Source organism: Salvia hispanica, chromosome 3, assembly GCF_029641045.1.
Source record: "Salvia hispanica isolate PSC_SH4W2 chromosome 3, Shi_PSC_v1, whole genome shotgun sequence".
NCBI lineage: Eukaryota > Viridiplantae > Streptophyta > Magnoliopsida > Lamiales > Lamiaceae > Salvia > Salvia hispanica.
This window is the reverse complement of record NC_142694.1, coordinates 28394752-28408169: the sequence shown is the minus strand read 5'-3', so window position 1 is coordinate 28408169 and position 13418 is coordinate 28394752. Positions and strand designations below refer to the sequence as shown.

Sequence of the window (13418 nt, the reverse complement as noted above, 5' to 3'; positions counted from 1 at the left end):
GCTAGAGAAGGATTTGTATATGGTAAGATTTACCCTAATTACACAATAGGAAGAATATACTAATTGCCTTAATTATGTGATCTCAATCAATCTTCTTTAATCTCCATCAATCTTTTTCTCATTTACTTGATTCTTTCCAACACATGCGATAAAGATTTGCAGAATGGGAGAAACAACAATGATGTTTCAAATAGCTGGAAACGATATATTGTTTCACACAAACATTGCAATAAAATCTCCGCACATATAAAATTCATGTTCACGCCTAGATTTTTTCATATTGTTAGACGAAAGCTATCTTGTTCTTACACGAAATTTAGGATTGAGTGTTCAATGAACAAGTTTATTAGTCATCTTCACTAATAGGTAACCTTCCATAGAATTTCAATTCCAATTTCAATTCCAATTCCAATTCCAATTTCAATTCCAATTCCAATTTCGTGTTCCAAACGCACCCTAATTAGATTCGATTTGGCGAAGGTTGCATATGAATTAGCAAAGTCCTTACTATCAAGATTTAAATTCATATAAAAATCTAGAATTTGGGCATAGTTTGTGATATTAGTTACTAATAACTGTATTATAGTACCTCATTTGCTAAAAATAATCATAGTCATACCTATCCTATCTTATTTTTCTGCACACAAGAGTGGACTGACTTTTCCTCGTACACAATGAAGATTACATAACACATTACCAATGAATTCATAAATTATAACATTTCTCAATCGTCTATCAATCTGGATATTTTGCACAGCAGATGTTTACAAATTTTTCAACGCTATGATTGACTCTTAACTCATTAATACGAAAATGTGATTGGCCGGATTGTGTGCAAATCTTCCTATACGTTTCATTATATTTTCTCGATTGATTAATAGCAAACATTGGAATAATAATACCAAACCACATTAATTATTTAGTGCATTAATTAATTAGCGCAAAAGTTACATTTCTATATTCATTAATTATAAGTTCTCTTTTGCTTCTCTTGATTCGAAAAAATAATTGATTATGATGTCCGAGTGCAATACTGTTGGTGAGAAATAATGGCACTATCTTAGCTATTTCCTTTTAAATTCCATTCAAAGATAAAGGATAGAATCATAATGGTTAGGTGGTGGGTTCCTTTGGCCTCTCACTATCAAGATTGAAATTATGGGATTTCGGTGCAAGTTGTCGTTAAAGTTTTATATTAATACCATAATATAAAATTATTCCTAGTTAATACTACTATAATAAAAACTTATTTTGATTGAATCTCTAGACTTCTGTATTTTAGAGTCGGAAAATTAATAATTGTTGGAAATTTTATATTAGTCTCTCCGTCTCAATTAAGTTGGGTCACTTTTTTAGACATAGAAACTAAGAAATTGTGTTGAATGAGTTGAATGATAATAAAATACTCCCTCCGTCTTAGTTTAAGAGTCATATTTTGCCATAAAAGTCCGTCTCAGTTTAAGAGTCACATTTAGAATTTTCCATATTTGGTCATACAATTTTACCCCATTGTTCATTAAAATTATATCAAAATGTCTTTATCTACATTAAAATAAACCAAAACAAAAATAAAAAACCAAAAAGTCAAAAAGTGACCCACCTTCAACCAACTCACTTCATTTATTACACACTTCATCATCTGACTTCATTAATTACACACTCCACCAATTTCTTAAAACATGTGACATAACTAAATGACACTCCTAATGTGGGACGGAGGGAGTAAAATAGAAGAGATGAATAAAATATGAGAGATAAGAGAGAGTAAAGTAAGTGATCAATGCATGGGCATACCGAAGGGTAACATTTATCTAAATTGACAACAATCAAGCTAATTTGTCAAAACGTAAAATGATAACGATGTTGTATATATAAAAACGCATCATCTTGAGTACGACATCCGACCGAAATTCAAAACCCTCAATAAAATCGATGAGTGGTTCAGCTACAATCGACGATCCGAGTTTCTTTAAATAAGAAATCAGTGGGTTAGCACATTTCATTGGAAGGAAAAAAAGTTGTTGGTAACTACACTAAGAAATGAATATAAGAGGGGAGCAACAATAGTATCAGCTCATTATTTGTACTTAATTACGAGATATGCTAAACAGAGCAATGATGGAATGATAGTCCTGTTGCGTATCAGCGGTACTCCAGGATCGATACACAAATAGAATTTTATTAAACTCTCAACAACAGTGTACGAAACACCAATACACAACACAGTGGTGTACACAACACCAACACAACACTACGACTCTTGGAGGACACACCTCACAAGAACTCGAGGACACACCTCGCACTCACAAACACACACGTACTCGTACACTCTCACTTAGCTCTCTAATTGTGTACAATACACATAAAGGCCTAGTGCCTATTTATAGGAGTTCTAAGTCGGTGAACAACCGACATTCACAAAACTAGATAATTCTAGTGGCACATCTTCAACCTAAGCCTAATAATTTAATAATTCCTAGGACTAAGTCGGTGACATGGAGCTAGATAATTCTAGTGGCACATCTTCAACCCCTGATATTTTTATTCCTTCACCTTCATCATTATCTCCTTAAGTTTCTGGAAGCTCCACACATTGCTCGTCGATTTCTTCCTCAACTTCTAGCAGCTCCAGTTTTATTTCTCCATTTGCTTCTCCCCAAGTCTCCTCAATAATATTACCCTCTTCGTCTTCAGTAATCAGCATGGAATTGTCAAAATTCCAATCTTTTTCTTCTATAACAGCGGATCCCTGGGATTCCAACTCTCCGTCGCTCAGAACAGCTAATGCTTCCATGTCCCATTCTTCTTCTTCCGGTGATGCCCCGCTAGTTATCATTGCGTGACTTTCTACAGGCTTATTCTCTGACCGACAGTACCTGGCTATGTGGCCTTTCTTCCCACAATTATAACACATTCCATCAAATCGTCTCTGAGATTCGCTGCTCCGGCCATCTCTACGTTGTGCTCCCCCTAGCTGAGAACGTCTCTCCTCTTCATCACCATCTTCTCCTTTACGCCGATAGTCACGATCACCTTCGTCTCTTGTAGATCGATATTCTCGATCACCTTCTACTCTCCTACGCCAGTGATCATTTCTGGCAGAGCGACCTCTGTTGCCGTTGAACAGAGCTTCTTCCTCATAGTCCTTCACAGCTACTTTAGACATCTTATTATCCAGGGTCTCTTCATTGGATAAGATATTCTCTAACTCGTCCAGAGTTGGCTGCGTAGCCCAACCGCGTGTGGCAGTCACAAGACCCGTGAACTCGGGTCTTAGACCATAGATGATGATCCTCCTCATCCTCGTCTCGTTAATCACGTTATCAGGATCTAATTTCGAAATCTCTTCACATAATGATTTAACTTTAGAAAAGTACTGACTTACAATAAGCTCCCGTTGCGAGATGGAGAATAGCTCATTCTCCAGGCACTGCAGCTTTGCTTCGTTCTTCTTGGCGAAAGCGGTCTTCGAAATTTCCCACACCTCCTCCACGCCTCCTTCGGTATCTTAGCTGACCTGATACGCTGCATCTGCTCGTCTTCCACTGCAACCATCAGCACGAACATCGTTCTTCCGCATTTCATCTCCCACTCCATTCGCGCCTTCGCGTCGCCAGTCGGTGGTGTCGTGCTCTCTCCTCCAACAATATCCCATAAGTCCTGACCTATGAGATAATAATGTATACGGATACAACAATTTTCGTAATTGTTACTATTTAGCTTCTCGATGTTATTGGCAACTCCAAGAAAATCCGTCATCTGGTACTGGTATTCTCTAGCTGTCAACTCCGGCAGAGTAATGACTCCAACAATAGTCCCTGACTATTAACTCCGGCAGAGTAGCGACTCCAACAACAGTCCTCAACTGCTAATTCCGGCAGAGTTACAGTATACTCTCGACCTACGAATAAACACCACGAAAAAGACCACAACTACAATAACAACCACCACGGTTCGACGTGGCTCTAATACCACTTGTTGGGTATCAGCGGTACTCCAGGATCGATACACAAACAGAATTTTATTAAACTCTCAACAACAGTGTACGAAACACCAATACACAACACAGTGGTGTACACAACACCAACACAACACTACGGCTCTTGGAGGACACACCTCTAACTCTACGAGGACACACCTCGCACTCACAAACACACACGTACTCGTACACTCTCACTTAGCTCTCTAATTGTGTACAATACACATAAAGGCCTAGTGCCTATTTATAGGAGTTATAAGTCGGTAAACAACCGACATTCACAAAACTAGATAATTCTAGTGGCACATCTTCAACCTAAGCCTAATAATTTAATAATTCCTAGGATTAAGTCGGTGGCATGGAGCTAGATAATTCTAGCTCATTTCATACTTCTCGATTGTTCTATAAGTCGGTGGAGACTTCTCAATAAGTCCAACTGCTGTCCGGAAAGTCACATTAGGAAAATGGCCAGGAATGATATCTTGTGCTCGAAAAGCCCAAGATATGATAAAAAGAATGATATCATACATATATCTTAAGTCACATATTTACTCTACTACTTTGGGCATTGGCAACACAATCTTTGTGGCTTAACGCGCAATGGAATGCAAGGAAATGGTTGGGATGAATGTTATGGTTTTAGTTCTCCCTAACGTGGAAGAGAGCACAAATTACTGTAGAGAATTAAGAATAAAGATGAAAGGTTTGCCCCTAGTTGGATTGCTAGGATTAGCAATGTGAGTGAGAAGAAAGACATTCTTTATTTGTCAATATTTTGACCTCTATGGATCCTGTTATTTATAGGATCCGGACCATGCTTAATTCAACTTTACGACCCGTGAAAGGATCAAGAAGAAAATATGAGAATATTGACTTAAAATACTTAATATAATATGATGCAAATGAACGGTGAAACGAATAAGAATGATTAACTGATAGATAAAAAGAACTCAACTAATTGAGAACTTGAGAGTATAAACACTCGATGTAAACTTAAACAATCAAAGTCTGTCTTTTAAGATCAACAATGAGACCTTTATATAGGCAAATGAAAATCCTAAACTTATGGAAAGGAAATAACTAAAAAGATAATAAGCAAAAATAACTATATGGAATATAAGCAATAAGGAAAACCTAATTTGTAGAAGGAAAAAATAATTAAAATTTTTCCATCTACTAATTTTACTAATTAGGAAAAAATAAAATTCAAAATATATTTTTCTTAGCCTCCAAGTCTTGTCTTATACTAAATCATACTCCTCTTCTTGAAAAAGACTCATCCTCGAGTCTACTTTATTGCAATAGCATCTTAACCCAATTAAAATTTCTCCAACTATAGTCATCATGCCATCCTTCTTGGACAAGCCGTCATTATTAACTTCATTAAGCCCAAAATCTATTCCATCCTCAAAAGTGGGCATAACTCCATCAAAATCCATATAGTCGTCTTTATCTTTAATTTCAGCTCCCAAGCAACTAGTGCCTGTATCTTTTGGCTTTGAGCAATTCACCATGCGGAGGAAAAAATTCTTAAAAGGCAACTCTTCACAACCCTTTTTCCTTTTCAATAAAGAGCTACTAAGTTGATTTTAGGCAGCTCTATTTTCGGATCCACAACACCAATTCCAGTCAAACTCTTATTCATATGTGGAGAAAAACTCACCGAATTTGCACCACGATCATTGGAGTCCTTAGAGATATTAGAGACGAAATTCCTTAAAAAGCTCTAGTCTCCGGCGAAGGACAATCTGACACGTCCACTCCACTGCTGCAATTTGCAAAAGTTCCTTTATTCGATCCGTCCGATTCTGATGGAATATTAAAATACCCGGAAATCTGATGAGACTCCAATTGCGATGACCTGGAATTGAGAACTCCGGAGCCATCGGAGCTGTGATCACTAGAACCGTGACGCACTTCTGGACAATTTGTTTTGCAAAGTGTCCAATTGGTTGGCATCCGATTGAAATTGCGGGACACTCGCTCTGTATCCGAACTCCTGAAACTGGATAGGGAGGAGGTCGTCGAGCTCTCTGGTGGATGGAATGCAGAGATCGTCGAAGGAGAAATCCAAATCGAAATCGTCAACAACATTCCCAAACATGAATCCTAGGAGGCGGTTTCCCCCTTCAACCTCATCGTATACGGGTTTATCATACACCGGCATCGATAATATATCATCGTCATATACGGGCTTATCATACACCGGTATCGAAAATATATCTTCGTCGTATACGGGCTCATCATACACAGGCATCGACAATATATCCTTGTCGTATACGGGCTTAGACTTGCCACTGTAGACGCCGTTGAATAACAAATCGTCCAATGAACGACGCTCCAACACATTAGATCTCATCGGGTTAGATTTCCCCCGACGCTTCTCCAATCGCGCCAATCGTCGTTGTAGGTCTCGAACCTGTTGTCGCACATCACCGTTCTCGATGTCGTGCTGGAGGTCTCGAACCTGTTTTCTCATATCGTCGTTCTCAATGTCGCGCAGATCACACTGTCGTCCAGCCTCTTCATTTGGGAGATTTCCACGTCCCCCACCACGACCGCCACTACGAGCATCGCCACGTCTGTTGTCATATCTACGTTCAGCCATTGATAATCAACCTGAATCGTGATACCAAATTATGCAAATGAAAAGATAAAAAAAATGATTAAATAATATATATGGAAAAATTGATAGTAGAAGACAAGACTTGGAGGCTAAGAAATATATATTTTGAATTTTATTTATTTTCTAGTTAGTAAAATTAGTAGATGGAAAAATGTTAATTGTTTTTTCCTTCTACTAATTAGGTTTTCCTTTTTACTTATTTTCCTTATAGTTATTTTTGCTTATTATCTTTTTAGTTATTTTCTTTCCGTAAGTTTAGGATTTCTCTTTGCCTATATAAAGGCCTCATTGTTGATCTTAAAAGACAGACTTTGATTATTTAATTTTACATCGAGTGTTTATACTCTCAAGTTCTCAATTAGTTGAGTTCTTTTTATCTATCAGTTAATCATTCTCATACGTTTCACCGTTCATTTGCATCATAATATCATTCAAATACTTTAAAAATAAAGAAAGAAATACTCCCTCCGTCCCCGAATACTTGACACAGTTTGCCATTTCGGTCCGTCCCCGAATACTTGACACAGTTCACTTTTTTCATATTTGGTAGTGGACCCCATATTCCACTAACTCATTCATACTCACATTTATTATAAAACTAATACTTTAAAAGTAGGACCCACATCCCACCAACTTTTTCAACACACTTTCCATTACATTTCTTAAAACCCGTGCCCGGTCAAACCGTGTCAAGTATTCGGGGACGGAGGGAGTAACATAGAAGGAAATACAATATTTAACTAATGAGAACCAGGCCTCTTCGTCTTTCGTTTGGGTTGTTAGTTCCATGTGGGCTCTGAGTTGGGGATCTCGACCCCTTGGTCCCCCTGCGTCGGGCATCTCGACCTGCACAACTGTTCCGAGGAGGGGCATTTGCCCCAACAAAGCACCATGTAGATCTGCCCGTGGCTGGACCATATCTCGTTTTCCATATGTGTCATATTCCACAACGAGAGTTTGACTAGTTTTATAATTGGTAGTGGATTCATTAATATATTAATAATACTCCCGTTCTAACTCCAAATGACACATTTATTGTTCCACACGATTTTATGCAATAGTGTGCTAAGTGGATAGAAAATAAAGTAGCAGAGTGAATCGTTTTTTTTTTTTTTAAGAAATATGTCACTTGTGTAAAAAATGTGAATAGGGTGGAAGATCATGTGTATATAAGAACAATACGAAGAATACAAAGGGAACAAACTTGCCCTCTAAATCTGAATCTTTTTTCTATTTTATGATAGTAGCTACTAAATGAATATTCCAATTTCAAGTAGTTGGTGCTTCGAGGCGAATGTAATCATATAAAACACTGTTGAAAGCGCCAAACTGTAGTGACTGCTTGAGATAAATGGTATTTGTTCCATGCACAAGCTTAAATCCATCTACTTTTATACTATACAACCAGTATAGCCCATGAATCCCATGTCTCGCTATCGCGTTATCTTTCCCAATTCTTCCAGTCTCAAAGTGAGGGAGATTACCATTTGGATCGTCGTTGATCCATACCTACACATATAAAGATCAATATTAATTTTTCTATGACAATCGACTTACATTAATTATTTCTTGTAAAAATTACTTGTATGTTAGCACATTGAGCAGAAGCTAATGCCAGCCTCAGTGTGTAATTTGCTCCCCTCGTCACATTCGTTGCGTCGAATATTATCTTCCATGTGGCCGGTTTATAGCCTCTCTTCACCTTTCTACAAATTCAACCAATGCTAATGGTTATTTAGTTGCCAAAAACTATACATAAATAAAGTGTAAACTACCTGTTTACATGGGCGAAAAACCAGTGTTTCCGATAGTCGCTCTTTCCAACAATGTAAGTGAGATCTTGATCAGGATACAAGTGTGCGTATCTCTCCCACAAGCCATATTGTCTATATCTGGAAACAAATGTTAATCATAAATTAATTATTAATGATCGCCTTAGTTAAGATATTTGTGAGTAGGAGCTGACTTGTCAGTGTGGTTGATGAATAGTTTGTTTACTAGGGTAGGGTCTGGATCAGGAATGTAGAACTCAGCTGCGGTACGATCAGCAATTCCGATCTCCCACAGTGTCGGCCCATTTCTAGGAGGAGTGTACACAACGTCGCCAAGTTCAACTATGCTGCCTTGTTTGATTAGAATGTTGAATTTATGTTTGAAGTCCCCGACTACGGTTGGTACCCAAGCATACAAGTTGTACTTGCCTGCTCGAACGCTTGTTATGGTGAACGAACCAGTTTCATCAGTTTGTGTCCAGAATTGGTAGCCCTGACATGTGATAACATCTATGATCAGTATGTATATGATAAATGAATGTATGTATAGAGAATTGATATGCTGAGGGATAAATTGTGAGGACTTGGTGAGCGACTCTGACACCTGGTAACATCACCATCAATTTTCTCTCTACCCTTTCTAATTACCTCTCTCCTCACTCCTATCTCTCATCATCGCCTTTCCCTCTATCCTCTGCAATTCCCTCTCTCCTTCTCTTTCATCCTCTCTATTTTCTTATTTGCATCAACTCTCTCTTTCACCTATCTCCTCTCTCACACCATTCTCTCTTTTCTGTCTCAGTTCTTTCTTTCCCAAATCACCTCACTTCTCGTTCTCAATTTGCCACCCCCAAATTCAGACTGCCATAGCCGATTTTTTCTCTAGTCGCCTCATGTTCATCGCCGCCGTCTAAAGGTGTGCATCTGTCATTGCCTCGGCAGTTAGTCATTTCTAAAATTTTACAGTCGAAAGCAAGAATTTTCCGATAAATTTGTATAACAAAATTGACGCAGATCAAAAACTAAATGTGCAATGGAGAGGAAGGGAGTCAAAGTATTAGAGAGAATGAAAGAGAATTAGATCGAAATAAATCATCCCATAGATCGAAATCTGCAGAATCAATTACGGATTGAAAAATATTTGAAATATTGGGGGTGGAATCAGAATTTGAAGTGTCAATCACCATGTTGCATCTATTTTTAGATGCAAATTAAGCCTGGGGCGACAATTATGATTCATCATATTCAAAGGCCAAACAATTAAAATAAAATTGAGAAATTGAGAAACAAAATCGTTAAATTAGAAAGAACAACCAGATAAGTGAAAGGCAAAACGGAGCTGTGTGATTTACTCCGCCGCAGAGATCAAGATGAAAGAGAAGGAGAGAGGGAATTGCACAGGAGAAAGGGAGAGAGGTAACTATAAAGGGTAGAGAGAAAATTGATGGTGATGTTGCCAGGTGTCGAAGTCGCTCATCAAGTCCTCACAATTTGTCCTCAACATATCAATTCTCTGTGTGTGTATATATATATATATATATATATATACCCTATATAGGGATGTATTCAGGTTAGAACGCTAAGTATAAGTAAAACTCAAAACACTTGCAGTCCATTGGATCTTAGATCTAACGATTAGATTAATGTCACGTGTCATCTAATGATGTAGAATTTTAGACTAATAATGTAGCTCGGATAATAATGTAGCATTTTAGTTTAATAATGTACAGTTTTAGTCTTACAATGTACATTTCTAGTCTAATAATGTACCTCGGCTAATAATGTAGATTTTTAGTATGATAATGTAACTAATCACAACCATCCACTCTAATGATCCAAGGGCTGTGATTAGTGCTGTGTTTTATACTAAGATGCTGTAAGGACCCTAACACACCCCATATATATATATATATGTATATGTATATAACCTTAGATTCACGCTGCCATGATCCAGCATATCCAGGTGCAGCTAGTCCAACATATGCAAACTTAGCTGGGACGGTTTTGCCTCGATTGAGATAGTTGTCACGTACAAGCAACCGGCCTGTGATAGTACCACGCTGATCCGCATGAACATAATCAGTTGAAGCTGGGAAATCATACGGCCATTTCTTGATTTCTTTCATCATCTGATCAAGTCAACTAGTGTCAATTCAAGTAAATCTAATTCTATGGTTGTACTGAAAAATAAGATGACCTGTGTTTTAGCATCTTCCCAAAGTGTGTTTGGTTTAGTTTTATTAATCCTTGAGTTAAGGTAGATGAAAACAGGTCCAAGCACCTTCTTCCATGCCTCTCCATTCCTTACTCTAACATTGACACCCACATAATGGCTGCTCAAGAACATCTGCCAACAAAGACGAGTTGATTTAATTAGTGATTAATTTGTTTGGTCTCAGTATGTGCAAGTGAAGTGAACGTACAGCTAATGAAGTAGAGCTAGCGTGTGACGTGAGGTCTCGTTTGAGAGGGCCGCCGCCTTGGAATTCATCACTAGGCCTTATCACCCAAAATCCCACCTTTGATTCCGAGCTAATCCATCCGTGTACTCGGTTATCCTTTGTGTTGCACGAGTATTGATACTTGTCATCCACCTCTCCTTGGAGAGCTGGATTGCCAGGATTTTCCAATACCACAGCTTCCTTGAAATCAAGGGTACGGCCCCTTTTCCTGTCATTGGCAGAAGGCATCTCCCGTTGCATATCATCCGATATTATCATATGCCGAAACCTAAGCATGCAAATTTATCACATAGCGTAAATGTGGGTTTTTTGGTTCTAATACTTGGCCTAGAATTCAAGTCTCACATGTTCTCATCAAGCTTGAATACAATTCTTGCTTCACCTATGTCCACAGCGGGCCACCCTTTCAAATGCTCGAATATTGCATATGAGTAGAAACCAGAAACTCCACGTAAGACAATATACCTAAAGTGTATACCAAATTAATTTGATACAAGTTGTTCAACCATTATCAAAAAACAAACTAATAATCCATTTATGTGTACCTTTTGTCGATATTGAGTGGCGCGACATTTTCACCACGGGACACATTCCATGTGCTAGTGAAAGAAACTTCAATCCGATCCTCAGTTTGAGCTATAACGTTAAAGCTTGTACAATGGATTCTACAGATAGCATAGGATGACATCAAAACTTATTGTTGAAAACTAGGAAATATTGAAGAATGTTTTAGATCTCATCATACGCTTCGTACTGACTTGTATTTGATTTAACCCAGACCATGTCCCAGTAACTGCATTGCATTGCGGAAATTGGCTCATATAAAATGTTTTGTATCATCTAATATAACAACGGAAAATTTGAAGTAATGAGGCTCACCCTCTACGGGTTTCCGTATGTCGATTGTCTAGAATGTTTTCGACTTCTTGGTATCCGACCTTTGCAATGGTGCCGCTTGGTTTCACCAGTGTAAGTTTAACAATACCGTTGTCTAGATGCACCTGCAACTCCAATCAAATTCATATTTAATGATGTTTATCCTATATTGTGCTCCATATATGATGATACTTGATTTATGGACTTACATGCTTTTCTGTTACTTGGAGTTTCAATGCTGCAAATGATGATGGATTGCTCTCTCTACTCAATCTGCAAACATGTTTTCATATATACTACTACATGTGTGATAATTAAGCAAAAGCCTGTCATTTCAAAATATGATAATATGATAGTAGTAAATAATTATTGTCTATCATATTTTCATAATCAACATTCTAGCCAATAGACAGAAACCACTATGTATACATATATATGAAAAGTATACAAGACCTGTCCGTATGGATCTCGGAAGTGAAGAAGAGGAAGACGGAGAAACATAGTATCATAACAAGGCATCCTATCGCTCCACTTTTCATCATATAATTCAGTCCCGTGCAATTACAAGTAACAACCTGTGAAACAAAACATTAATAAAATCGAGCTCCAAACTAAACCTTGCACTGATGATGAAGCAATTCATGAATCTTTGGGATAAAACGCAAGAGAATTTTGTATTATGATGGAAGAAATGATTTCCAACTTACTTCTAGGATCATGTTTAGATGAGTTCTATACCACCCTCTGCAGAAAAAATGATTCTCAAATGAGATGAAACAATCCTGCAAAATAGTTATTACCTCAAATGACAAATCCAATCCTTGTTAATAATGAAGTCCGAATCGCGTGGTTATAATATATTTGTATAACTTGGTCATATAGTAATTGTTTTATTTATAGCAAAACCAACTGGCATATATATACTATATGTATAATATGCAGTTGACCTTCAATTCACTTTGCTTTAACATGCATCCACGTTTTGTTTCTTTCTTTTTAGCCATATTACACGTTCTCTGTACAAAAGGATCATTTACATGCATGAAGTAAACTAAATTAAGGAAACGTAACATTTAGATCCAAGTAACACTTTAATTGAAGAAAAGTATCATTTAAGTGAAGAAACCTATTCTGATTAATTGTTCACTGTGGAAATATAAAACAAAAGTCATTTCATCTTAAGAAAAATGTGATTTATTGTATACAAATAGTATTGTTTCCGTCGGAAAAAAAGTATGGTTGATGATTCCAATAATTAGGGTATAATTTTAAAACTTTCATTTTTTAAGAAAATTATTTAGTATTCATAATAAGATACTAATAATCTACTCCCTCCGTCCCACATTTGGAGTGACAATTAGTTATGGCACGGGTTGTAAGGAATTGGTGGAGTGTGTAATTAATGAAGTGAGAGGTGGAGTGTGTAATAAATGAAGTTAGTTGGTGGAAAGTGACATGAGTTTGACTTTTAGATTTTGATTTATGTTTTGGTTTATTTTTGTGTATATAATGGTATTTGGGTGTAATTTGAGTGAATAATGGGGTAAAATGTTTTGTGCAAATATGGTATATTCTAAATGTTACTTCAAATGTGGGACGGACTTTTATGGCAAAATGTCACTCCAAATCTGGGATGGAGGGAGTATCATTTTATAAAATATTCTAAAAATAATAATCCCTCCATCCCTGAAAAGTATGAACAT

General features: G+C 37.2%; 1 protein-coding gene and 1 non-coding gene across 2 annotated transcripts; both read right to left on the bottom strand.

Annotated features, from left to right (window-relative positions):
* Nucleotides 1-7754: 7754 nt before the first annotated feature.
* On the bottom strand, nucleotides 7755-12520 carry LOC125215609 (uncharacterized). Its single transcript, XM_048117071.2, has 14 exons — nucleotides 12423-12520; nucleotides 12169-12290; nucleotides 11925-11988; nucleotides 11719-11840; nucleotides 11585-11632; nucleotides 11385-11504; nucleotides 11185-11304; nucleotides 10801-11107; nucleotides 10575-10724; nucleotides 10306-10506; nucleotides 8572-8870; nucleotides 8381-8497; nucleotides 8188-8311; nucleotides 7755-8114 (listed from the first exon to the last, which is right to left on the bottom strand). Exons 1-14 carry the CDS (start codon nucleotides 12432-12434, stop codon nucleotides 7875-7877), a joined length of 2046 nt encoding a protein of 681 aa, XP_047973028.1. The 5' UTR covers nucleotides 12435-12520; the 3' UTR covers nucleotides 7755-7874.
* LOC125217252 (small nucleolar RNA U31b) lies at nucleotides 9536-9624 on the bottom strand. The gene has a single exon (XR_007175669.1). It is a non-coding gene; the product is annotated as a small nucleolar RNA U31b (small nucleolar RNA).
* Nucleotides 12521-13418: the final 898 nt, after the last annotated feature.